The sequence below is a fragment of the Lepidochelys kempii genome, chromosome 11 (assembly GCF_965140265.1).
Source record: "Lepidochelys kempii isolate rLepKem1 chromosome 11, rLepKem1.hap2, whole genome shotgun sequence".
Taxonomy (NCBI): domain Eukaryota; kingdom Metazoa; phylum Chordata; order Testudines; family Cheloniidae; genus Lepidochelys; species Lepidochelys kempii.
In genome coordinates this window covers 18,165,977-18,193,762 of record NC_133266.1, presented here as the reverse complement: position 1 = coordinate 18,193,762, position 27,786 = coordinate 18,165,977, and the positions used below count along the sequence as shown (strand labels likewise).

The window sequence follows — 27,786 nt, the reverse complement described above, 5'->3', positions numbered from 1 at the left end:
TGATCCCCCTTTCAGTGCCCCATCACTCCCTACATGTCTCCCGAATGTTTACCCCTCCCTCAGTCACTCCCTGCAGCCCTTCTAACACATGTTCCTTCACCATATCCCCTCTGCAGCCTCCTAGCGTTCCCTCCGACAGACACTCCATTATCATAATTGCCTCCTAACACCCACCACCGACCCTGAACCACCCATAACGGACCCCAAACCACATACCGTTCTTCAGTAATCCTTGCCCACCCCTCAAAATACCCACAACTCTTTTGCCTTCATCACCCCTGCAAGCCCTTCTAGTACACACCCTATGCCCCCTGCACCTGTCCCTTGCTTTACAACTCGCTTAACGTTGGTATCTGCAACCCTCTCTTTAATCCTCCTCCTCAGCCCCTCTAATAACTACCCCAACCGCCTGTCCCCAGAAGCTTCCTAAGACCCACCCTATATACTCTGTTCCTATGCCTTCCCCCATGCTGCCACCACCACAGCCTCAGAACAGCACTTCTTTTCCAGATGAGAGGCAGACAGCCTAAGCAGGTCATGGAGATGCTCAGATATATAGCCAATCTAACCTTTCCATCACAGAGTGGGGTGGGTGGGAGAATCCCCAAGGATGCAGTCAGGCCTAGGGAATCAGAGATGAGGTGTCCCAGAGGCTGCGCCCTAGATGAATGGGAGAGGGGGGGAAGTACCTCAAGGAAGTAAATCAGTGTTAAAAAGGGAGGGGGTCAATGAGGGGACTCCAAGGAGGGACAGTCAGTGCTGGAGTCTCTGCTAACCTACTTCCTATAGAAAGGCTGCTGTTTGCTGATGCAGCAGCTGCCAAGAGCCCATCAGGGGAGGCTCTCTAGGGGGCTTTGGTGGGCCATGAGGCCGTGCTTAAATCTATAGTGCCCCCAAATGTGCAAATTCCACCATTGCCAACAATAAACCATTCAAAAATCATGAGTCAGATCTCCCCCCAAATCATTAAATTTAAAAAATAGTGGTTTGTTTTTTTTTTTACCTGCCCTCTTATTAGACTCTCTGGGAGAAGCTGCCAACCTCTAAACTGTGTGTGATCTTTACAGATTCAAAATTCAACCTTAAATACACATACACAAATGCAGGCTTCACTGCACTCCGCTTACCCTAGCCTATCTTCTGGTTGTAGGAAGCTGCCATTTTATCCCTCTCTATTCTCCTTCTGCACCGCTGTCTCCCTCCATGCCCCAACTCGTGCTTCACTTGCATTCACTCGCTATGCTCCCACACAGTGTATTGCCCCTCATCTTCCCCCTATATTTTCCTCTCGTTCTCCCTCCTTTACTGTCCTCCTTTTACTGTCTGCACCCCACATTCCCCTGCACCTCCTTAGTTCCCATCCTGTACCCCACATTTCCCTCCATCTCCTTAGTCCTCCTCAGGCCCCTTCCCCCCCCATATTCCTTTTTCTTCACTGTTCCTTTCCAGTTCCCTAGCCATAGAGTATAAGGGCATGACCATCTTCCTTGAGGTCGATCTGGGCTTCAGTCATATTGGGGGGAAAATATGAGAATTGGTGCCCATCTTTACTAGGGAGTGCCTTGCTTTGAGGGCCAAAGGCTGATCCATGACTGGAGCTCCTAGGTGCTATGATAATACAAATACATAATAAAATACTACTAATAATATGTGAAAATGGTAGACATCTTGACAGAGGGCAGCTTGTGGCTTTAGTTCCATTGGAAGTAATGGGAAACATCAACCATTTTGACCATGGTAAAAATTCAAAAGTTTGGCAGGAATTTGGAGATCTAGAGAAACTTAATTTGCGCACCCCCCCCCACCCTCTGTCACGAGGTTTGTGATAAAATGGTCAGAGCTGGCACCTTTAAAATCAAGGGAGATTTTGAGAAGAGACTCCCCAGCTAAATTGGCCTGTAGTAGGGTTAAAGGGGAAAGACTCAAGTAAGCTGTCTCACTGTCCCCAGTATTTCCAGGAAAAGTTTCAGTATGATTTTTGTGGTTTGTTTATAATATTGTTGAAATATTGCACTTTTTACAGTGGCTCTTTCCAATGAATCATAAATGTAGACATAGTCATATAGGTATGACTCTCTAATGCAGTTGGCTTCAGTAATTTTTTAAGTACTTATAAGGATCCTTTTGCATTTTAAGTCAAAAAAGGTCACTGAAGTATTTGGGGGAAATGGTTCTTTAAGGGCTTTCCTTAGTTAATGAAAGTCTTTCCATGGACTCTAATTGACTTTGGATCAGGCCCTTGATTTAACATTGTAATCATACAGTAGGGTTTTATTTTTTTTAATTAAAAATCCCAACACCATAGAAATTCAAACGTGACATTTTAAAATGCAATTTTAGTCAAAAATACAACCAAACTTCTGTTAAATCAGCATATGGTATCACTTCATAAACATCTTGTGTTCTGGAATTATTATTTAATGTAGTAATTTTTTGTGAACTATGTATGTTTAGGTGGTGAAACATAATATAAAATTTACCAAATTCAATGCATTTAACAAATGCATCATCTTTACTTTAGGGATATTTAGGTGCTAAATCAAGTTATTGTTTGCAGCAAAATTATTCAGCACCTCAGTTTCAGGGTGGAGAAATCTTGTCAATAGATGCAAGCTTGTCATTTTGTAGCAATGCAGGTCATATTTAAAGATGGTCCAAAATGTGCTGTGGTCAGTTAAAATTAAACATTGTTTTGTAACATGCAGTGAAAAGATCAAAAGCTCTCTCTCATGAATCTGTTTGCTGTATGTAAATTAATGAGCTAATATTTTTTGTAAAAGGATTTTCATGCTGTGTGTTTGGCAGCTGCATGAATATGTGTGTATGTATGAATGTAGTCCCCTAGGACTCATTAAAATGAGATGGTGCTTCTGGGGCGGGGGGGGGGAGAATTGTAAATAAATAAAATTAGGTGATTTATTTTAGGGAGGAGAAAAAAAGTTACATTCTGCTAACCAAGAATATTCCAATCATTTTTAACATACACGTTACAGTGTAGCTCTCATAGCAGGGGTGCTTTCATTTTATGAAATTAAGGAGCTGAATCTTATGCTGTGGGGAGCACTCTTGGCACTTGAATTACAATTAGCGATAAAAAGGAGCTGGCTGTGAATGTTTTTCCTTTTATTTAGCTAAGATTCTGTATGATTCATAAACCTCTATTGTATGCCTTGGTCTTCATGGCTGCAGCTGTCTGTTACCTGGAAATTGGATGATGTATTTAAAGAATGTGTCATTCTACCTCATGTTTGTTTCACCTCAGAGCCAAAATCAGCCAAAAGCTTTACATCTGGACAGAATTTGGACATTAAAGTAGAACCATTAAACGCTTCTAGAAAAAAGAACGCCAAAAAACAAGGAGAGATGTTCTCTCTGTGGTTATACAATTAGAATAATGAAATCTTATCTTTATTTCTAGACCTGTTTTTAGGTGTTAGTCCCAGAAAAGCCACCATTGAAAATGTTGGCAGTGGCAGCAGACAAGACTAGTACTGAATGGATATGAAGGAGGAATTACCCTCTGATCTGCGTGCAATGGTCCTTCTAGGCAGACTAAGTGGGAAATTTGTATTGTTGCTACCCATTCCAGACCTGTTTGTGAGTATTCAGAGGAATCAAAGCCTTGAGGGCTATCAGTCTGGTAATTTGAAAAGCATTAAATGTGTGTTGAAAATAAATGCAATTTAAACATAAAAATTAAGAAATAGGATCTCTTATTATAGGACCAAATTCTTCTCTTACCTATAAGTGTGCAGCTCCTCTTGAAGATAATTAGAGTTGAATGTATGAAACTGAGGGCAAAATTTGGCACATAAAGAATTTAATAATTATGTGTGAAAAAACTGTACAAACGTTAAGTAATTAATCCCACAACACCCTTGAGAGGCATCCTAGGCAAATATTATCCCTGTTTACCAATGGGGAAATTGAGGCAGTGAGGTTAAGTGATTTTCCCAAGAGCACAAAGTGAGTTAGTGATAGGAATTCCTAGTTCTAATCCTAAATCTAATGCCCAATCCCATTTCCAAGACATTAAACTATGCTGCTTCTCATGTTTGTTTACACTAGTTTTACAAATTCAGAGCCCTACAGTAGTTTCCCTTTTCAAACATGTGTGTTTTCTGACAAAGTGACAGACACCCTGGAAGAAGCCCTGGAGAAGACTGACTGGCTTTTACATTTGTAAAACAAAATATTCCAGAGATCATGGGTGGAACAGAGCTGGATCAGATTTTACAGTTTCTCATGAAAGGGAATATATTTAAAAAAACAACAGCCCTTAATTAAATGAATATCATAATTAGGGCTAAAAGAAGACGGGGAGGGGGGTGAGAAGGTGGTTTTTATTTTAAATTAAAATAACTTTTTAAAGCAGGGGAGAGAGGGAGTAGAAAACTATCACTATTTTTCTGATATTTAAATTGAATTGTTAGCTGGGGATTAGGATGGGGGAGACGGGAGCGTTCCACAGTTTTCAGAATGGAGAGAGGTAAATAGTGGTGTCCCCCAGGGATTTGTACTGGGCCCAGTCCTATTTAACATATTCATAAACAATCTGGAAAAAGGGATAAACAGTGAGGTGCCAAATTTGCAGATGATGCAAAACTACTCAAGATCGTTAAATCCCAGGCAGACTGCAAAGAGCTACAAAAGGATCTCACAAAACTGGGTGACTGAGCAACAAAATGGCAGATGAAATTTAATGTTGATAAATGCAAAGTAATGCACATTGGAAAACATAATCCTAACTATACATATACAATGATGGGGTCTAAATGAGCTGTTACCACTCAAGAAAGATCTTGGAGTCATTGTGGATAGTTCTCTGAAATCATCCACTCAATGTGCAACGGCAGTCGAAAAAGTGAACAATGTTGGGAATCATCAAGAAAGGGATAGATAATAACACAGAAAATATCATATTGCCTCTATATAAATCCATGGTGAACCCACACCTTGAATACTGCATGCAGATGTGGTTGCCCCATCTCAAAAAAGATATGTTAGAATTGGAAAAGGTTCAGAAAAGGGCAACAAAAATGATTAGGCGTATAGAACGGCTTCCGTATGAGGAGAGATTAATAAGACTTGGACTTTTCAGCTTGGAAAAGAGGCCACTAAGGGGGGATATGATAGAGGTCTATAAAATCATGAGTGGTCTAGAGAAAGTAAACAAGGAAGTTTTATTTACTCCTTCTCATAATTCAAGAACAAGGGGCCACCAAATGAAATTAATAGGTAGCAGGTTTAAAACAAACACAAGAAAGTATTTGTTCATGCAACACACTGTCAACCTCTGGAACTACTTGCCAGAGGGTGTTGTGAAGGCCAGTACTACAATGGGGTTCAAAAGGGAGCTAGATAGATTCATGGAAGATAGGTCCATCAATGGCTATTAGCCAGGATGGGCAGGAATGGTGTCCCTAGCCTCTGTTTGCCAGAAGCTGGAATTGGGTGACAGGGCATGGATCACTTGATGATGATAAATAAATACATTGGAAATTATCTGTCCATTCCCTTTGGGGCACCTGCCATTGGCCACTGTCAGAGGACAGGATACTGGGCTTTCTGGACCTTTGGTCTGACCCGGTATGGCCGTTCTTATGAAAGCATAGTGAAAGACAAAAACAGTTTTAAAAATTGGTTAAGATCTAGGACCCAATTCTGCACCCACTGCATTGGTTTCAGTAAGAGCAGGATCAGGCCTGATCCTCTCATGTCCCTCTGTGTGGGGATTGTATGCCTTTGCAGGAGGATAGACGTTATGCTCTAAAAGAGAGGCAAGGTGGGTGAGGTAATATCTTTTATTGGACCAAATTCGGTTGATGAGAGAGAGAAGCTTTTGAGCTACCTAGATCTCTTCTTCAGGTCTAATAGGTCTTTTTCAGCTCTAAGTGGTGTGATCCTAAAATATGTATGCTCCTGCTTTGATACTCCATTCGAGCACTGTATTTTAATGGATTAGCAAGTTAACTTCTCAGGTGTGTGAACCTGGTGAACTTGACACTCCAAAACAAGTTTTCCTGTGTTCTTATAGCTCTCTTCTGGAACTAAGGCCAAATCCTCAACCATTGAAGTCCGTTAACGTTTTATCGTTGACCTAAATAGGTGCAGGATCAAGTCCCTCATGTGTACTTGTATTGGTGAGCACCATGGGGATAAAAAAAACGCACAGCTGGCTCAGGTTAGCTGGCACAGGCACTGTGGCTGAAAAATTGCTGTGGGCTTGGGCTGGAGCCTGAGCTCTAGGACTCTGTGAGGGTGGAGGATCCCAGAGCTCAGGCTCCAGACCTAACCTGACTGTTTACTCAGCAATTTTTAGCCCGGCAGCTGAAGCGCCACAAGCTCGATTCAACTGGCCCGGGCCAGCTATGGCCATGCTTGTGGGGCTTTTATCCCTATGTAGACATACCCAGTGAAATTACTATGAACCTTCCTTTACTCACCTGAAAATTGCAGTGCTCTTCTGGGGTGATGAGTGCAATTAATACTCGGTCAGGTGAAACATTACAGCCAAAACATATTCTCGTTGGTCACTCAAGCACTCCTATTAGCTTCATTCACCTGAATTCAGTGAGGTGAGTAGAATTTGGCTGATAATGTACCATATACAACATATAAAATTATCTGTTTGGTCCTGAATTGACACGTATGTGTGGTGGTTTTTTTTTTTTTTAAAGGCGTAATGTTCACACCGCTTTGTGTATTGCCTTTATCAGGTTTACTAGAAAGCAGTACAAGGCTAAAACCTCATGAAGCTCAGAGCTACAGAAAGAAGGCGTTGTGGGTTTCATGGGTCTCCATCGTTGTTACACTGGCTCTTGCAGTGGCTGCCTTCAGTGAGTATTGGGAATATTTTAAACTCTTTAAGCCTTTTTCTTGACTATCAGAATTTCTCAAAATTCTACAGGATGCTTTGTGCTTTTATTATCTGTATTACTGGTAGAGTGACTTCTTTGTAGACTGCTTGGGTCTGCATGGTGCTTATAAATTAGTAAAATAGCTTTTTCTTCAGCAGCAAGGGTTGCTGAAGGTCAGAGGAAGATATAGGATATTTTGATTCCCGTTAGCATTTGTGCATGTGGAAATCTGTTCATTTTTTCAGACTAGTATTAAAAAAATCATTATACAGTGGATTGCTTTCAGCGAAGGAGGTCAAACACGAGAAGTCTAGACCTACCTGAGGCTTGTATTTGGAATGCTCTGAAGATAGAAGATGAAATGTAGTTGGGAGATGTATAATTTCTCTTAGGCTGTCAAATACCCTAACACAAAGCTAATTTTTGGGAGTGAAATCCCAATCTTTTTAATAAGACTATGTTCTGGGAGGCAAATTTAATTACATCTATCTGGTAATCATTTTCATATGGAGAATTAAAAAATAATTCAACATTTTCATCATGTGAAAAACTGGGTTATAGCTTTCTTTTATTTTTTTAAATTTTTTGCTGAGTAAAAGTGTCTTTATTTAAATGCACTAAACAGCACTTTTTTTGTTTTAAAAGAACACATTTACTACCAGTATTTTATCGTAATAATACAGTGATCTTTATTTAATTTGATGGGTAAAACAAGACCCATCATGGGACCTGAATGTTGCAGTGAATAAAAAACAAAACAAAACATAGTTCCCTTTGTTTCTTTGTTTTTGTTTGTTTAGACCCCAGAATGTTTACTGCTCATTAAGAAGGAAAAGCTCCATGCTTCTAGCTAGGAGATGAGGCTTCTGAGATCCTCAGAATGTCATCCTTCATTTTGGAAAAGATAGACTTGTATTTTCTGGGAGCTGCAGCAGCATATGTTTTTTATTATTCCAATCTGCAATGTTGGACCTGCTGCTGGAAGTTGGTATCAGCTCCCAAGAGGGATTATTAGAATCTGACCAAATGTTCTCTGCAAAATTCAGCATATATTACTTGAAGCTATTTATATGAAAAACAAGTACAATAGTTGACTTAAATGTCTCTTTTTTAAAGCAGCATCTAATGCATTATAGAATATAAACATTTTATGAGAAAGTAGGACAGCTGAGTTTACTGAATTTTCAGGAAGCAGAACAAAATGTAATTTTTTTCATACTGGCACTGGAAGAACAAGATTGATTATTGTCCCTTCCAAAGAGTTTTGTTTATGAAAGTTTTATAAAGATCATAGATCAGGTGATTATATAATTTTGGTTATTCAGACTTACTTATAATATAGCTAATAAAGCTAATATTATTTTTAGTCACTTGTTTTCAGAGATTTAATTTAATTTTAGGAAATACCAAGAAGAAGTTGTGTTTCACTGAAAACAGCTTTCATTTATGAAAGTTGTAAGACATTCATAAGTGCAAAAACAGATGACTATAAATATCAATTTTTCTGTGAAATATGATGATTTTTAAAGTTACTCTGAATAATTAGTTTATTTGAAAACCTTACCTGGTGGTGGGGGTTATAATTTATTCTTTGTATTATGGTGGAGTAGGATGTGAAAGTGGGTATGATTATGATGGTGGGACACTGTAGAAGACAAGCAAATGATAGGATGTCAGAGAAAATAATGCAAACTAAGGTCAGTCAGACCTAGAGCCATGCTTTGGGATGAGAAGTTGATGATTATGGTAGCACCTAGGAACCGCAATTGGATATCAGGGCCTCATTATGTTAGGCACTGTATGGGAAAGTAACAAAAAAGACCTAGCTTACAACTGAGGAGACAGTTCTTCAGCTGGCATAAAAAAGCATCGATCCATTGAAGTCACTGGAGCTATGCCTATTTATACCAGCTGAGGAATTGGCCCTAGTTGTCAGATAGGGCACATCAGTTGGACAAAAACAAATAGAGTTCAGTGTGGGGGATTGAGGTGATGACAGAACATGAAAACAAAGTTTACTGTAAAAGACGAACTCTCATCTAATTACTTGTTTAACCAGTCATCTCCTTTGTTTTCTTTGGAAAGTATTTAGTAATGCATAAATGAGGCCCTGATCCTGCAAATAGGCACCTGCTTAACATCTCATGTGAGCAGGTGAGTAAATGTTTACAGGATTGGGGTCTTAGAGTGTAAGTTTTTCAGGGCATTCATTTCACATAGTCCCTGAGCAGCTGTCTTTAGGAACGTACACGTAAAAGTAATTTTTTTTTAAAGATAGATATATATATAAATAAATAAAAAGCTATGGTAAATATTCAGCACACACGTAATCTCAGGAAAAGACTTACAATTGTAATGGCATAATTTTTATAGACAGTACAAAATGAAAACACTATTCATCTTCATAGTGAAGTTGGCTACCCTACAATGAATGAACAATGGGTCACTTTTTGTGTAATACATTGTTAACATGTTAATTAAGGACCACCTCCTTGCCCCTTCACTTTAATTCATTGGGACAAATGACAAGAATAGGGAGAGCAGAATTTGCCCCCACATATTATAAATACAATCAATTCTGCACAGAACTTGGTCTTAACAGGATGGTGATTGTATTTATGCTCATTAATAGTTAATAATTACAAATATATTGATTATGTCCAACCTATTTTAGGTGTTTGGAATACATCTTTCATCATAGTATCTAGATCCCAAATTTGTTAAGAATTAGAAGCAGATGCAGTACAAATCTTGACATTAAATCTTTGTGCATGTTTAAATGATCAATTGTTGTATAATTAACATGTAACAAATGTATTACTAGAGTCTTTTATATTCTTTTTAAGCCCTTTTGAACTCTGAGTATTGACTGTTCCATATGGTCCTTTGCAGTTTCAGCAGTTGACCATCTCATTAAAAAAATAAAACAAAACAAGGAGTACTTGTGGCACCTTATAGACCTACCCATTTATTTGGGCATACGCTTTCGTGAGCTAAAACCCACTTCATCAGATTTATGGAGTGTATTTTCCACCCCATTAAAACAGGGATGCGACCCACTTTGGGGTCCCAACCCACAGTTTGAGAACCACTGCTTTAGCCAATCCCTGAGTTAGGAGGCATGCCAGGTGATCAAAAGGTCGCTGCCTGTTTGATATAAATGACTGGTTGTCAGTTTAGTCATCTGACTCTGACAGTCCTTCGCAAAAACACCTGCTATTTCCTCCTCCCTATTTCCTCACTACCCATTCAAACTATTTTTTTTACTACTTGTTTATAAAGGCAAAGTCTTGGCTATACAGACCTGATCTTCAGTTTCAGTGAGGAACGATCTTTCCACTGTACCTATCATCTTGTGAGCCTGCTCTGCTAGATGTTTGATAGCTGTCAGACTACATTGCCTGCCTTCCTGCTAAAGTATCTAAACTGCTGCATGCCATAAGGAGCCACAACAGTAGTTCCCTTAACACACCCAACAATATGGTTAATCTTTCCAGCTATACTCTTAGCCCGGCAGAAGAGTCTGTCCTATCTCGGGGCCTCTCCTTTCGTCCCTCCAGGTCCACAAACATGATACAGTTCTGCGGTGACCTAGAATCCTACTTTCTAAATCACCAACTCAAAGAATATTTCCAACGCACCTCTGAACAACATACTAACCCACAGAATCCTTCCTACCAACACTACAAACAGAAGGATTCTGCATGGACTCCTCCTGAAGGTCGAAACAACAGACTGGACTTCTACACAGATTGCTTCCATCGATGTGCATGGGCTGAAATTGTGGAAAAGCATAATCACTTGCCCCATAACCTCAGCCGTGCTGAACACAACGCCATCAACAGCCTCAGGAACAACTGTTTTGACATCATAATCAAAAAGGCTGACAAAGGAGGTGCTGTCGTCATAATGAATAAGTTGGAATATGAACAAGAGGCTGCTCGGCAGCTCTCTAACTCCACATTCTACACGCCATTATCCTCTGATCCCACTGAGGATTAGTGAAAGAAACTACACTGTCTGCTCAAGAAACTTCCTGAAAAAGCACAGAAGCAGATACGTGCCTAGAACCCTGACCAGGAGTATTCTATTTGCTACCCAAGATCCATAAACCTGGAAATCCTGGATGCCCCATCATCTCAGGCATTGGCACCCTAACAGCAGGATTGTCTGGCTATGTGGACTCTCTCCTCAGGCCCTACGCTACCAGCACTCCCAGCTATCTTTGAGACACCACTGACTTCCTGAGGAAACTACAATCCGTCGGTGATCTTCCAGAAAACACCATCCTGGCCACTATGGATGTAGAAGCCCCCTACAGCAACATTCTACACAAAGATGGACAGCAAGCTATCAGGAACAGTATTCTCGATAATGTCACGGCAAACCTGGTGGCTAACCTTTGTGACTTTGTCCTCACCCACAACTGTTTCACATTTGGGGACAATATATACCTTCAAGTCAGCGGAACTGCTATGGATACCCACATGGCCCCACAGTATGCCAACATTTTTATGGCTGACTTAGAACAACGCTTCCTCAGCTCTCATCCCCTAATGCCCCTACTCTACTTGCGCTACATTGATGACATCTTCGTCATCTGGACCCATGGAAAAGAAGCCCTTGAGGAATTCCACCATGATTTCAACAATTTCCATCCCACCATCAACCTCAGCCTAGACCAATCCACACAAGCGGTCAATTTCCTGGACATTACTGTGCTAATAAGCAATGGTCACATAAACACCTCCCTATACCGGAAACCTACTGACCGCTATTCCTACCTACATGCCTCCAGCTTCCATCCAGGACACACCACACAATCCATTCTCTACAGCCAAGCTCTAAGATACAACCACATTTACTCCAATCCCTCCGACAGAGACAAACGCCTACAAGATCTCTATCAAGCATTCTTAAAACTATAATACTTACCTGCTGAAGTGAAGAAACAGATTGACAGAGCCAGAACAGTACCCAGAAGTCACCTACTACAGGACAGGCCCAACAAAGAAAATAACAGAACGTCACCAGCTGTCACCTTCAGCCCCCAACTAAAACCTCTCCAGTGCATCATCAAAGAGCTACAACCTATCCTGAAAAATGATCCCTCACTCTCACAGATCTTGAGAGACAGACCAGTTCTCGCTTAGACAGCCCCTCAACCTGAAACAAATACTCTCCAGCAACCACACACCACACAACAAAAACATTAACCCAGGAACCTATCCTTGCAACAAAGCCTGATGCCAATTCTGTCCATATTTATTCAAGTGACACCATCATAGGACCTAATCACATTAGCCACACCATCGGGGCTCGTTCACCTGCACATCTGCCAATGTGATATATGCCATCATGTGCCAGCAGTGCCCCTCTGTCATGTACATTGGCCAAACCGGACAGTCTCTACGCAAAAGAATAAATGGACACAAATCTGACATCAGGAATCATAACATTCAAAAACCAGTAGGAGAACACTTCAACCTCTCTGGCCACTGAGTAAAAGACTTTTAAGGGTGGCAATTTTGCAACAGAAAAGCTTCAAAACCAGACTCCAACAAGAAAGTGCTGAGCTTGAATAAATATGCAAACTAGATACCATTAACTTGGGTTTGAATAGAGACTGGGAGTCGCTGGGTCATTACACATATTGAATCTATTTCCCTATGTTAAGTATCCTCACACCTTCTTGTCAACTGTCTAAATGGGCCATCTTGATTATCACTTCAAAAGTTTTTTGTTTTTTTTCTCCTGCTGATAATAGCTTATCTTAATTAATTAGCCTCTTACTCCACTTTTTCACGTTCTCTCTCTCTCTCTCTCTGTGTGTGTGTGTGTGTAGATAAATAAATATCTTCTTACTATATGTTCCATTCTATGCATCCGATGAAGTGGGCTGTAGCCCACAAAAGCTTATGCTCTAATAAATTTGTTAGTCTCTAAGGTGCCACAAGTGCTCCTGTTCTTTTTGCAGATACAGACTAACACGGCTGCTACTCTGAAACCTGCCTTCCTACTGCTTCCTTTTGATTTGTCATTAAGTTCTCCCTGTACATTTCTCTTTCAGTCCTCATAATATTTTCTCCCCAGGGAGTCCTGTACATTCTTATTGCACCACTACTGCAGTAGCACATAAAAAACCTGTTAGAGAGGGGGACCAGCAGTGAGACTGCATGAGACCTGCATCTGTAAAAGTAGAGACATGAAAAGGATGGTAAAATTGTGGGAGGGGTGTGTGTGTGTGTGTTTGGAGGCAGGGTGATGGAAGTTGAGATTTGTTCCCTGCATGCTGACAGTGGTTGCAACTAAAATAATCTCTAATTTTGTTTTACAATCACCATTTTTTGGTGCTGCAATGCAGTCCCCATCCTTCCATCCGGGATTAGCTAGAGCTGCATTCAGAACTAATTTTGCAGCTCCTTAATCAGCTGGAATGGTCACTGTGTGATGTGAGACATTCTTTTCCAGTGGGCTGAGCTTGTGCCTGCAGAATTTGCATAGTCTTTGATATGATGGTATTCTTAAAGGAGGTTGATAAATCTGACACTAATGGTGATAAGCATGTGCAAAGAAGGTACTTTTAGGGAAGGATGACTGGCAGCTGGGGCTTAGCTTTGCATGATGCAGCCTAGCTTCTATCTTTGTGCCAGGCTATTGTTGAAAGGGGCAGTGGGCATAGCCAAAATTCACATATAGATTGTAGTGCTGTGAGAAAAGACATTGGAAATCCTATGGACCATTGGCATGAAGGAAGAATCTCTGTACATCTCCACAATACCATGCTTCCACTCCTCAGCATCATGTCTTGGTCATTTGCCATGTTGCTATTGGATCCTGATGTTGTCTGTATTAATTTGACCCCTCTGACAGGGTTCTTAGGCTGTGAATGGTGAATTAACACACAGGGATTTATAATATTTTAAAACTACAGGTATAAAACTCTAGTAATGGCATAACAGGTGTGTAATAGTGTAGCATAGGTACCTTGCGATGGATGAATTGTAGAAGTCGCAGTAAGTTGCTACTGAAAGTTCATCTGGATGGTTGAAAGAGGGAAGCTGCATCTGTCTGAGTTTGTTTGGTTTCATCTGGATAGAAAAGCTAAACAGGGTTTGGCCCGGTCCTTGGGTGGAAGTCTTCCTAGGGAAAAATGAATTCATTGAATATGCTTCTCTTTTGTGTACCAGACTGTTGGAAAAATAGGAATGACAATAGAAGCAGCTTTTTCCTTTAGCTCAAAGAGTAGTTCCACTGATGTCAGATGCAAAGATGTCCTACTCTTGACAATTGTTCAGAAGCTTCAGCTACTGCAGAATGCAGCTTCCTGCCTCTGAGCTCTGCGCAGGCCACTGCAGTCCAGTTGGCTTCTGAGTGCAGTTGAAGGTGTTGGTTCTAAGAGTAGAGCTATAAAAGCCTTGAGTGCCCATAAAGCCATTATAGACTTTAATTAGGGTGATCATACATCCCGTTTTGGCCAGGACAGTCCCTTTTTAAAGCCCTCTCCTGGCCGTCCTGACTTTTTTTCCCCGAAAGAAGGCATTTGTCCCATTTGCTGTTGCCGACTTGATCAGTTGGTAAGAGCAAACATGACAAATGCCCACCTTTGTCAAAAAAGTGGGGTGTGGTGTAGAGGAACATGCGGGGTGTGTGTGAGTGGAGATGCTGTGGGCCCCCCCCCATTGCCCATCAGTGGAACCCTCCATGTGGAGCCAGGAGCCATGCAGGGTTCCATTGATGGGCAACAGCCTCACGAGGGAGGGGTGTGTGTGTGTGTCGGGGGGGGGAGGGGTTTGACAGGGTTCCAGCAATGGGCAGCAGCCTTGTCGGGGGGAGGGTGGTGGGCTTGGGCGAGTGGCTGGAGATGTCCCGTTTTCTTTTTGGGAAATATGGTCACCCTACGTTTAATTTATAAAACCCTTGATATCAATGAAGCCTTAAGGTTCATATCTACAAGGCCCTTAGTGTCTGGTCTCCAGACAATCTCAAGACTACTCATGCCCATTGTGGCATTTGTTTTTCTGGAATGCTCTTGCTTCTGTTGGAGACCAAGCAATGCCAGATGAATATATTCATTCTGCCTTTCTCTTCATTTTTTAATTTGGATGGGAGTGGGTTCAATCAAGAGCTGGTTTTAATTTTTGTAATATATTCCTAGCAATTGATCCTGGGCACAGTACAAATAAATAAGTACAATTAGGATCAGTTTTTTTTCAAAATACTTATAGAATCTGTATTTTAAAAAATTTTACTCATAATTGCCTTTTTTATTATTTAAAAGGCAAGAAACAAATACCATTGCATTGAATTGACATAGTGTTTTTGACTTACTGGTGAGATTTTGATTGCACAAACAACAAGGAAATCAAAGTTATTTCATAACAGCAACTGCAACTTTACTATCTTGGGTGAATTTCATCCCTGATGTAACTCAGCTGATATTATTCACTAAGGTAGTTGCCCCATTGTAACTCAGCTGATATTATTCACTAAGGTAGTTGCCCCATTGTAGGTGCACACTAAGCCAGGGACCTTAGTATATAGGAACAGGAAATATTACATCTGTAGTGGGACCCTGGCTGTGGAAAACGATAGCACAAAAGGAAAAGAAAAAAGCTATTAAAATCTCATTCCTAAAAATGCGCAAATACAGATTTTTGTGGTAATAGCTTCATTCCTCCCAAGCAGACCAAGATCTCTTAAAATATCATCAAAGCCAGAAAACAAAACTCTCATTTTAGCAGGCGTGCGTTTGTCTAATTTAGTCTTATGATTCAAAGAATGTAAAGTCTGTTCATTTGTCTTCCTGATTAGATTAGCCAAGACTGTTATAATAAACAGAGCAGAGATATTAATACATAAATGTAATGTATAGTCAACATTCTGAAGTTGAAGCTCCCTTTGCAGACAAGGACTGAATAAGGATTTAGGGATTTGGCATTGTAGAAACAGCTATTAAAATAAAGTAGAACTGATAACACATCCTCTGAGGTCCTTCATTGGTAATCATCCAATCCAGTTTGTGAAATGTGCTGCTATTCTGAGAAGTCAAATTCTATTTGAGAAGTTCTTTGCATATGACCTTAATAAAGGTAATTCTGCAGCTGGTAGGATTTTTATCAAACTAGGCTGTTGATATAGGATTTCATAGATTAGCTCCAGTATGTAAATATGAAAGAAACTGACATGCATATATTACCATATGAAATCATTCTGTTTCCACATTAAATAGTGAAAATGACCTAGACAATGTGAGCTTTCATACGTTTGGATTAGAGACGGGCCCAAACTAAACCCCTCACTCTAAATACTCTCTAATTTCAGGATGGCTCAGTGCTGAGTCAGAACTTCATATTATACCAGTCTCTGTCTCTATAATGGTTTGTTCCAAACTCCCACACCCAAACACCTGCGAACTATGAGAGGTCTGGATTCAGATCCAATCTGTTGGTCAGAATGACTAGAAAGCAAGTGACAGAATTTCATTTCTGACTAATGACAGGAAATGTGGACCTGATTCTCCTCTTATGTTATTTTTACTCCATTGTAACTGCATTGACTTGAATGGAGTTACTCCTGATTTACAGTGGTGTAAATGAAAGGAGAATCAGGATCTATGAGTATTTACACTGATGTGTTGATATAACTTTTCACTAGTTACCATTTAAAGGCAAACTACACAAACAACTGAGTTAGTGGATTTCTATTAATGAATTACGTCTCTTTCCCCGTGATATGTTTTTAGGTGTTGCTTCAAAAAGGGAAATTTTTAAATATTGCACATAGTGACGGTCAGTGCTTTTTCTTATGTTTGCATGGTGTCTTGTGCAAGGCACCAACAGTGGAAATTAATTGTAATAATAAAAATGTAGGCCACGATTTTTCAGAAGTGACCAATGATTGTTGGTGCCTCCGTTTTTGGATGCCCAACTCAAGAGCCTTTTAAAGGAGACTTATTTTCAGAGGTTTCAGAGTAGCAGCTGTGTTAGTCTGAATCCGCAAAAAGAAAAGGAGTACTTGTGGCACCTTAGAGACTAACAAATTTATTAGAGCATAAGCTTTCGTGAGCTACAGCTCACTTCATCGGATGCATTCAGTGAAAAATACAGTGAGGAGATTTATATACACACAGATCATGAAACAATGGGTGTTACCATTCACACTGTAACGAGAGTGAATATATATATATATAATCACCTTACCTGATCACTCTCGTTACAGTGTGAATGGTAACACCCATTGTTTCACGTTCCCTGTGTATATAAATCTCCCCATTGTATTTTTCACTGAATGCATCCGATGAAGTGAGCTGTAGCTCACGAAAGCTTATGCTCTAATAAATTTGTTAGTCTCTAAGGTGCCACAAGTACTCCTTTTCTTTTTATTTTCAGAGGTGGATGCTCAGCACTTTCTGAAAATCAGGCCCTTTAAGATGTCTCAACGTGGGTACCCAAAAATGGAGGCCGTCCACATTCATTAGTCATTGTTGAAAATGTTGGCCTTCATATTTTCTTTTCCAGGTGCTATACCAAATCACTTGGCCTTTCCCATTGTTAAGGGCCTGGATTTATATTGGCAAAGAGCCATTTGACGCATACTGACATTTAATATTCAGGATCCTTCCCAACCATGTAAAAGTTAAAAAGTGAACAGATATCCCTTGTGAGCGTTTAAACATCTGATTTTACATATTGCACAGGGCACTTAATTACATCTACGATAAAAAGACAGAGGGCACAGTCTCACAAAAGTGTCAGTGAAATAGCAAAATTAAACTCCAAGGGCTAAATTCTATTGCCAGTGATACCTATGCAACCCTGCTGGCCTCAATGTGGTTGCATTGGTGTAACTGAATGTAATTTGGCCCCAACCATATTATATGAAGGGTTTAAAGGACAAATGAATTACATGTGCAGCAGCAGCAAAAGATGGCCTTACAGTGTAGTGAGGCTTTTTATAGTAACAACAAAATATGGTTTTCACTCAAGTGAAAATAAAATGAGAGGCCAGTAAGGGGCCCGTTGTCTTTATGCATACAAAACTCTATGTGGCTTTAGTTGGAGAAGAAAAACATGTAAATGTTGCAGGCACACAATGGTAGGAGCTAAATAGGGGCCAAATTCTGCTTGTGTAGCACATCAGACAACCTTCTTGAAGTTGTCCAATAAAATATAGCTAGTTGGTATCAGGTGATGCCTGTGATTTTATGTTCTTAAAATGAAAACAAAAATTAAGTTGAAAGTTTATGGTTGTGGCAGGAGCTTATTAAAACAAACAAACATTTCAGGTTCAGATGCCAGCCTTTAAAACATAAGTCCCCGTGTGTCTTTACATAGAAAATGGAAGGTCAGTCATTCTCTGGGCCAAATTCTGCAATAATATTACAGCCCTTAAAACCCCACTGATGACAAGAATTTGTCCCAAGGAATTTTGCAGCTAAGATGGGCGTCCAATATTGAGGGAGATCTAACATCAGCACTTTTGCTGGTCACAACTCCATATCATAAGGAACGAAGCTCAGGTAATTGGTCTGAGTCCATTTGATTGTTTAGGTCAAAACCAATGCTTAAAACCAGTGCACATCCTGGAGAACAGCTGTCATGTGCTGTCCAGAAGATGACCAATAATACCTTCTTCCACCCTTTGTCTATCTTATCTATTTAGATTGTAAGCTGTTTGGGGGAACTGTCCCTTACTATATGTCTGTAAGGTGCCTAACAAATTGGTGCTGAAACACTTTGTATAAAGGGGGGTGCTGAGAGCCATTGAACCAAACTGTACACCCTGTATACGATGGAAACCACTTGAAGCCAGCGAGTGTGACAGCACCCCCAGCACCTCTAGTTCCAGCACCTATGCTAGCAGACTACTGTAATGCAGTTAATTAATAACCGTATATATTTATGTGCAGTTTTATGGGCTCCATAAATTTAGGCCTCTGATGGTGGCGCCCCAGTGAAGACAATGAGGTCCTGTGTGGGCTAAAGGGTCCAACCGTGCTTGTCCAGTTACAGGGTTGGAGTTTTATGCAGTAAGATACATACCTATCAAATGTCAGATAATTCAGTAATGGGGCTGGTGTAAATTCCTGCACCTGTACAATAATACATCTTTTTCATATCTGTTACACAGTTAAACTATGCTATTGGGGGGCAAAATGTGCATTTTTGACTAAAATACTACATACAAATCTTTAGGAAAATTCATAAACATGCTTATTGCAGTAATGACTTTCCTAATTTAAAATAACTAGGCATTTGAAATTACTTTTCTTCAAAGGGCAAATGTAGAACTACGCACCCACAATATCCAATAAAAAGCAAGAACAGCAAACCACACCTGTATTAGAAGTGTAATTGGTTCCAGTTTTGTACTAAAGATGGTAGAAAAATCAAACAATCAACATGATATTGACAGTACAAATTAATAACTCTACTACATCAGACCAAGCTACTATGTGAAGTAGATTTCCTTATGAATTCATGATATGTCAATCAGACTTGATTTCCTTATACATTTTCCTGCTATATGCCATAAAGTTATAACTTCTGTTTACTATCAGAGATGCATCTGGTGAAGTGAGCTGTAGCTCACGAAAGCTTATGCTCAAATAAATTGGTTAGTCTCTAAGGTGCCACAAGTCCTCCTTTTCTTTTTGCGAATACAGACTAACACGGCTGTTACTCTGAAACTTTTCAAAAGTGAAGTGTTAAAAATGATGGAAATGAAAGTCATGGCTGTCTTTCAGTTTTACGTTCCTTAAAATATACCAGGAACTTTAAAATATTTTTTGATTTAGCTGAACTTATTAGACCCTCAGATGTAGACTATTACCTCATTTGAATTTAATAATAATATTGTAGCTGTTTTGCATGACAGAGTCTGTTGAGAACATTCATTATATAATTTGACACTGGTGAATTTTTTTTTTTTAGTGTGTAATTTCTTCAATTCCAGTACTGAATTAACTTCTCTTTCAGTTGAAGTTCTGGCCAAATGGACTTTAATACTCACCCTGCACAGTATTTCACTTGCAAGTTAAACAGGTTTTTTGTATGTGGGCTACAAATGAATAGCAGAGGAATTTCCCAAGCAAGGATTCAGGAAAATATTATATGCCTCTTTAAAATGTCACGCGGTTCAAGCAGATTTAGATGACCGTGGTAAAAATACTGGTGGTTGGTCTACACCTGTGCTTCCACTGTTGCCAACACCAATGAAGCTGCACCAATGCTACTGCAGTAATTGTAGAGGAAAATCTAGATGCTGTAGCAAGGGGTGGTGCTGATTCAGTAGGTGACACTCTTCCTTCTGAGTCTAATGTCCTGACATTCTATCCAAGGTCACTGTGCTACCGGAGGTGCTCTCTCTACACAGAAACACAAAACTAACGTCCTGGCCGCTTGTACTCATTACATATTATGGCACTCTTTGGAAGAGCAGGCATGTTAATAGTGGTCTTGTGGCAGAGTACAATTTGGCAAGTTATAATCCATCTCTGTAAATTCACCCTTGATTATTTCAGTTGAATAAGTTAGTCTTCATCATTATACATACTAAACTCTTATACAGTGTTATATACCGGTGAACATCTGCTGCATTCCACTCTAGTGGTAGGCATGTTTCTCTGGGGTGTGCAGTAATCTGTATATATAGATTATGCAATCAGTTACTAAATATTTATAAAACATGGAACTCATCCGGATGAAATATATTACATAAGTGTAATTTCATTATAATAAAATAGACAAAAGTACTAACTTTTCATTCTGGGGTGATGGTACCCAGTATAAGCTTCTAAGGGTGTGAGCCTCATTATAGACTCAAAATTCCCATTTACTCATGAAATAACTACGGAGGCAGTCTTTTACTATAAAAGGTAGCATGATCTCAGGCTCTCACACTGCTGGGCCAATAAGACTGGGCAAACGGATTTGTATAAGATCAGAACAATCATAAACCATTGACCAAAATTTGAAGCAATCTCTTGATTTGAAAAGATGAGAACTTTTATTAATCCCTTATTTTCACTTTCACTTGCAAGGCCTTCCCAGTGAAAAGAACAAGGGCCACCTTTCTCCTCCTCTGCCTTCCCAGGAGAGCTCCCTTCCTTTTCTCTCTCCTCTAGAAGCAGAGAAGAAAGGGAATAACTAGTTACTCCCACAATGTTGAGAAGCAGACCAAGCAGCCCTCAGCCTGAAAAGGGTGAACTGTGTAACCGGTGACTGGAGTAAGCCAGCTATCCTTTTAATTGGATAGACTGAGGCTATTGGAGGGCTTTAGTCTACCAAATGGCCAGTCAAAGAGCAATGCTTTTGTCAGTTACAACTGCAGAAGGCTCAGTGTTCGTATAAGTCGCTTTTGCGGATTGCAGCATGCACAATATTTACCTTTTTGGAAAGATTATATTTGCTGCTTCAAATGCAGAAAACTACATTGAGGCTACGAGTACTGAGAAGAGCTATTGCAGAACAAAAACCCTTTCCATTTTCTAAACAAAGAATCTCTCCTCCCGATATTAAGGTTTGTGCATCAGTGAATTATTGAGTGTAATGTCTCTTTTAATATAGCAAGGTGAAGAAAATGTGGACCTACCTTCAATCTCCTCATTCCATTTGGTTTTCTTTTTGGGGGTCTCACAATTTTCCATTAAACATCTTGTGAATGAAGAATCAAAATGCCTGCAAAAATATTTATTTTTGCAAATTTTAGGAAAAGAGATTTATTGTCAGTCTGTGGGAGATTTAATAGAATGCAAATGCAGCTTCCAGTGTCAGCTAGGAAATGCAGCTGGGGAAATCATAAGTATTTGTATGTTTTACCATTGTACAGGGCCTATAAAAAGCTTTGTTAAAATGCAGTTATAAATGCTAAAGTCTGGTATTAGAAAGGGAAGTGCCTGTCTGGAATTTTTTTTAATTGTATATTTAGAATGTACTATGCTTTGGCCAGAAGAATTATTTCTGATCCACTAGGTTAACACTGCCTTTCCAAAGCAACCAATGGTTTGGGGTTTTTAGTAGCAGGGCTATGCTGTTTGAATGTTGCTACTGTTCACATTCAAGAGAGAGCTGGGTTAATCATAGGAACATAGTTTTTCCAAGCTCTGAAGACTATCTCCTCTTTGGAGGTGGACACTATGATTCAGAGTAAGGTAGGCCTACCTTTTAACCACAATTGAGGATCCAGTCTAGCTCCACTGAAGTCAATGACAAACTCCCATTTACAGAATGGTTAGGAGAAAGCCACTAAGCGGTACATTAGGGAATAAGAAATCCTTTACCAGCACTATTTCATAAGTAATCAATTAGTCTGTGCCTGTGTGGGGAGGGGTGGAGTGGATGAAAGGTTCCAGTCCTACCATTGTTGTTTCATAAGTAGATAATGAATGAGGGCTGTTTATACTCAGAGGATTAATGTCTACCTCCTGACTTGATAGGCCTCACTGTACCATGACTTGCTGCAGCAGCCAGCATTTATCAGACTATGATGTTCAACTATGTGGAACCAATAGTACACAAAGGATCATATTTGTTTGCGTTTCTGTGTGGGACATTAGATATGAATAATAAACTCTCAATATCTTTTTACTTAACGACTTGATATTTCCAAGAAAATATAACAAGAAAGAGAAATGATCAAAAAATCCCCAAAATCAAGAAACAGGCCAACAAGATAAACTTTGACACCATAGGTAATGGTTGTAATTAGGGCTATCAAGCGATTTTAAAAAAATTAATCCCTATTAAACAACAATAGAATACCATTTATTTTAAATATTTTGGATGTTTACTACACTTTCAAATATATTAATTTCAATTACAACACAGAATAGAAAGTGTACAGTGCTCACTTTATATTTTTATTACAAATATTTGCACTGTAAAAACAAAAAAAATGTATTTTTCAATTCACCTCATACAAATACTGTAGTGCAATCTCTTTATCATGAAAGCTGAACTTACAAATGTAGAATTATGTATAAAAAAACCCCTGCATTCAAAAATAAAACAATGTGAAACTTCAGAGCCTACAAGTCCTACTTCTTGGTCAGCCAGTTACTCAGACAAACAAGGTTGGTTACAATTTGTAGGAAATAATGCTGCCTGCTTCTTGTTTACAACGTCACCTGAAAGTGAGAACAGGAATTCGCATGGCACTGTTGTAGCTGGCGTTGCAAGATATTTACATGCCAGATGCAGTAAAGATTCAGATGTCCCTTTATGCTTCAACCATCATTCTAGAGGACATGCTGATGATGGGTTCTGCTTGATACAATCCAAAGCAGAGTGGACTGACACATGTTCATTTTCATCATCTAAGTCAGATGCCACCAGCAGAGGGTTGATTTTCTTTTTTGGTAGTTTGGACTCTGTAGTTTCTGCATCAGAGTGTTGCTCGTTTAAGACTTCTAAAAGCATGCTCCACACCTCGTCTTTCTTAGATTTTTGGACAGCACTTCAGATTCTTAAACCTTGGGTTGAGTGCTGTAGTTATTTTTAGAAATTTCATGTTGGTACCTTCTTTGCACTTTGTCAAATCTGCAGTGAAAGTGTTCTTAAAACGAACATGTGCTGGGTCATCATCCAAGACTGCTATAACATGAAATATATGCAGAATACAGGTAAACCAGAGCAGGAGACATACAATTCTCCCCCCAAGGAGTACAGTCAGAAATTTAATTGATGCATTATTTTTTTTAGCATCATCAGCATGTCCTCTGGAATGGTGGCTGAAGCATGAAGGGGCATACGAATGTTTAGCATATCTGGCATGTAAATACCTTGCAGCGCTGGCTACAAAAGTGCCATGTGAATGCCTGTTCTTACTTTCAGGTGATATTGTAAATAAGAAGCAGGCAGCAGTATCTCCCATCAATGTAAACAAACTTGTTTGTCTTAGCAATTGGCAGAATAAGAAGTAGGACTAAGTAGACTTGTAGGCTCTAAGGTTTTACACCGTTTTGGTTACATAATGGAGTGCAGTTATATAACCAAAAAAAATCTGCATTTGTAAGCTACACTTTCACGATAAAGAGATTGCACTACAGTACTTGTATGAGGTGAATTGAAAAATATTTTTTCTTTTTTACAGTGCTTATTTGTAATAAAAAATAATAAAGTAAGCACAGTGCACTTTATGTTCTGTGTTGTAACTGAAATCAATGTTGAAAATGTAGAAAAACATCCAAAATATCTAATAAATTTCAATTGACATTCTATTGTTATAAGTGCGATTAATTGCAATTCCTTTTTTTTTTTTTTGAGTTAATTGCGTGAGTTAACTGTGATTAATTGACAGCCCTACTTGTAATGAAATTTGTTAAATGCTCACTACCATACGGGCTCCTGAATGTATGAATACTGTCATTCTCTCTCTGAGTACATGAAAGGATTCTCTATTTGAATGAAGATCTCAGTAGTTGCAGATGCTAACAGCAGAATAATCTGATTTGTGTGGTTTGGGAGTCCCAAGGAACACTGGAGAAGACTGCACACAACTGTAACTTTGTTGCCTGTCTCTAATAAAGAGCTGTGCATTGGTTTATCTAGTCCATATTTGCCTAAAGAGAGGTGGTGTGGTCTAGTGAAAGTCTTAGAGTTAAGGGTCAAATTCAGAAGTGATGTATAACATGGTATAGACCCTTTTAGACTAAGACTCCCTTAGATCTTCTTACACCTCAAGTGTGGGCCAGGTCTTTAAATTTGCATAGGTCCACTGACTACTGTGAAGCTACCCCTGTGAGAATTAGTCAGTGTCATTTAACATGTAGGGGAGCCAGGTGATGATGAAAAAAGGTAAGTTTTAAAAGATATAGTCTACTTTAGCTTACCCTTCTTTACATGTTTTTTTTTTTAGCTGTGTTTCTTGCTGCTCTCCTCTTCTTTTTTATTTGTTCAGAGGTCTATGTCTAAGCCAGTAGAGGGAGTCTAAACTGGTTTAACATACATCTTAAAGGGATGGAAAGAAAATGTAAGTTGTATCAACTCATATTCCACCTAGACTCACTGAGACCCATAGGCAAGTGGTGAAAATATTCAGGAAGAGGGGGCTGAGTAATACGGACAGGCCCCACTCCCTGATGTGTGTATGTGGGTTGCTGTCTCTATCCTGGCCCAGTGTGGAGGGGTGGCTTGGTGCAAGGAGGGGAGGGGAGATTGGAGGGCAAGTCTGCCCTACACTCACCCCACAGGAGGGCTGAGCCTGGCTCTCTGCTCCAGCTAATCGATTCTCGCTGCTTGCAGATGCTGTTTGGGGCTCCTCCCCATGGGGTTGTTGGTTTTAGCCAGCTGACCACTCCAAGAAGATGAGGAGGAGAAGAGGGGAAAAAAGGTCATCAGCCCCACATAATACTTCAGAATGAAGATGGGATGCTGATGTCAGGGCTAAAGGGGCGAGGGATTCCTAGGTGAGCCCTAGGGGACTGGAGCAATGGACGAAGGGAAAGGGGAGTTGGTGCAGCCAGGAGTTGGGGGCTTTTGAGCTGATCTGTAGGGTAGATGTACTTGGGTGTCAGGGGCAGGGATGGCCAAGCAGTGAGGTGGGCAGGGGAGGAGAGGGAGGCTAGGGGGAGGAAAGTGGTTTGAGGACGGTGGGGATGGGAGAGTGGGGGAGGTTTTAAGATGTGGATTTATTATTTTGGGGGCGGGGGGAAGAGACTTGGGGGGAATGGTGAGCAGTGGTGGGGGAGGATTTGGGGTGGCAATAGTGGGGGTTTGGCAAGTGGAGGGAGGGTTTAGGTAGGGTGATGTTTCCTGGGGTTTTTGTGACTGGGGACGGATTTGTTTGAGGAGAAGGGAGTTGGTGTGGTGGGGAGGTCAGATGGGTGGGGGGCTGTGGGGGTAGCAGAGGACTGGGGGTTATTTGAGGGGTGGGAGGGAGAAAAGCACAGGGAGCTGTGTGGCAATGCTGATGGCTGCAGTTGGCTGTGGCTGGGTATAGCTCCTTCCTCCACAGCCCTCATCTCCCCTCCCTGTGTCTTGCGCTCTCTCTCTCTCTCCACAGTCCCTATGCCCCAGCCCTGCTTACTGCCACTGCACTAGGAATGGGGCTGGGAGTGGGGACAGACTCTGCCCACAGCACCATGCTGGGGCCCTGTGGACTTGTGCCACCGCTGCCTGCTGCCGGGGCACTCCTGCGTGTCCTGCTGCTGGACAGCCAGGCAGCTTGGTGCCAAGATGGCCCTGGCACTGCCGGGGGCAGGGCATCACCTGTGGAGCTGGGCTGTGCGCATGGGTGGCAGGTTGGCTGAGATTAGCTGGGTCGGATGACCCCCCCACTCTAGCCCTTGCCACCTGCCGCCTGTGGATTTGCTCCAAGAATTTGAGAGTTCTAATCCTGTTTGTGTCACTGTATTTCTCTGTAGCCGTGGGAAAGTCACTTTACCACTGTAAATCTGTTCTCCATTTGTAAAATCAGGATAATAATATTTAACTGCCCCATATGGGTGGTGTGAGGATTAATTTACAGTAGTTAATATTTGGAGGTACAGGACTAGATCCTGAATTGCAGCTAGGAGTGGTTGGGCAGCTCAGGGAAGAGGGGTACAAAAGGGCTTTGCACTCCTGCACAATGCAAGAGACGATCGGGGAGTGCCCTGGCCTCTTTTCCCCCTGGGACAATAGCTGCTGGGGCTCTACTCCACCTAAGGATTCCTCAACTCCATGACTGGATAAGGGGGCTTGAGGGCCAGTGGAGAGGCACAAAGCTGCCCTAATGTAGGACAGAATCTATTCTGTAATGTGCAGTATTATTCCAAGCATTATTAACATTTGAACTGTGCTCTGAGATCTTCAGAGAAAAGGCCCTGTAGAAGGGCAAAGTACTGCATTTTCCAGTTGCTTTTGATTTTGTTCAGCTTTGTCCTATTCTAGAATTTCTCATGCAAGTATAAATAGGTTATTCATCATGCTGTGTAGGATACATAAAGATCTGACCCTTGCTTGTAATGAATCTATTTAACTGTTACTCAACTGATACATTTCACAGTTAAATGTAATTTAAAAAGCAATATTGGCACCTGTGCGTACAAACAGGTTGTCACAGTCACACTGCATCTTTATTTTAAAGAAGCAGCAGAAGCTTGGTCTTTAACCTGAATATCTGCTTCTATGAGATTTGTTTATGAAAGAACACAATTAGTACATATTCTCTAACTTACTTCCTGCATCTGTAAACTTTAATACGGAATTATTTTAATTTTTGGCTTGTTCAGATTGAACATAGTTAAATTTTTTTGCAAGATGCAACCCAATTCTAGAGTAGATTAATAAAATGTATTCTATTCATGGTCTTTAGGTCTGATTCTGATCTCAGCATGGTAGAAATGCTTGACTTGAGTGGTGTTACTCCTGATTCCAACTGGTGTTCCTTAAGTTGGAACTGGGCTTTATTCTCAGTGCTTGGCTTTGATATTTATTGACATTCATGTCCAATCCTACAGTATAAGTCTTAAGACAATGGAAAAAAAAATCAAGATAGGCAAGGTCAATGTACTGGTTCTGCAGGAGATGTTGATCAAGGATTCAAGCTGGTATTTGCCCAGCATGCAAAATCCTCACTGAAATCAGTAGGAATTCCTTGCACGCAGGATAGATCAATGACCAGGAAGATTTTATTTTGCTTATAGTGTTAGGGTTGAAAAAAATCCACACGCTGTATAACCAATTGTAAAAAACATCTTTGATCAGGCTATGTCTTCCAGTTTACTGTTGCATAGACATTACAAAATGAAATGAAACCAGTAAACGCACAGGATAACCAAAAATACTATAATACTAATATTGGGGTCTTTGTATCCTAGCCTATTAACAAAAGACTTCCCAAATCTGGTTAACTCCTGTCATCCACATATCAAAGTCTTATCTCTAACAGTGAATTTAATGAGAAGAATGCTTGTTGACTATAGTATCTGAGGATTTCACAA

General features: G+C 40.3%; 1 protein-coding gene across 1 annotated transcript in view; it reads left to right on the top strand.

The window, feature by feature from the left end:
• Positions 1 to 27,786, top strand: part of TMEM163 (transmembrane protein 163) — a 158,319-nt gene that overhangs the window by 601 nt on the left and 129,932 nt on the right. The window contains exon 2 of the mRNA XM_073305305.1: positions 6,720 to 6,839. Within this exon, the coding sequence (XP_073161406.1) occupies positions 6,720 to 6,839 (120 nt within the window). The remainder of the gene's footprint in view (positions 1 to 6,719; positions 6,840 to 27,786) is intronic.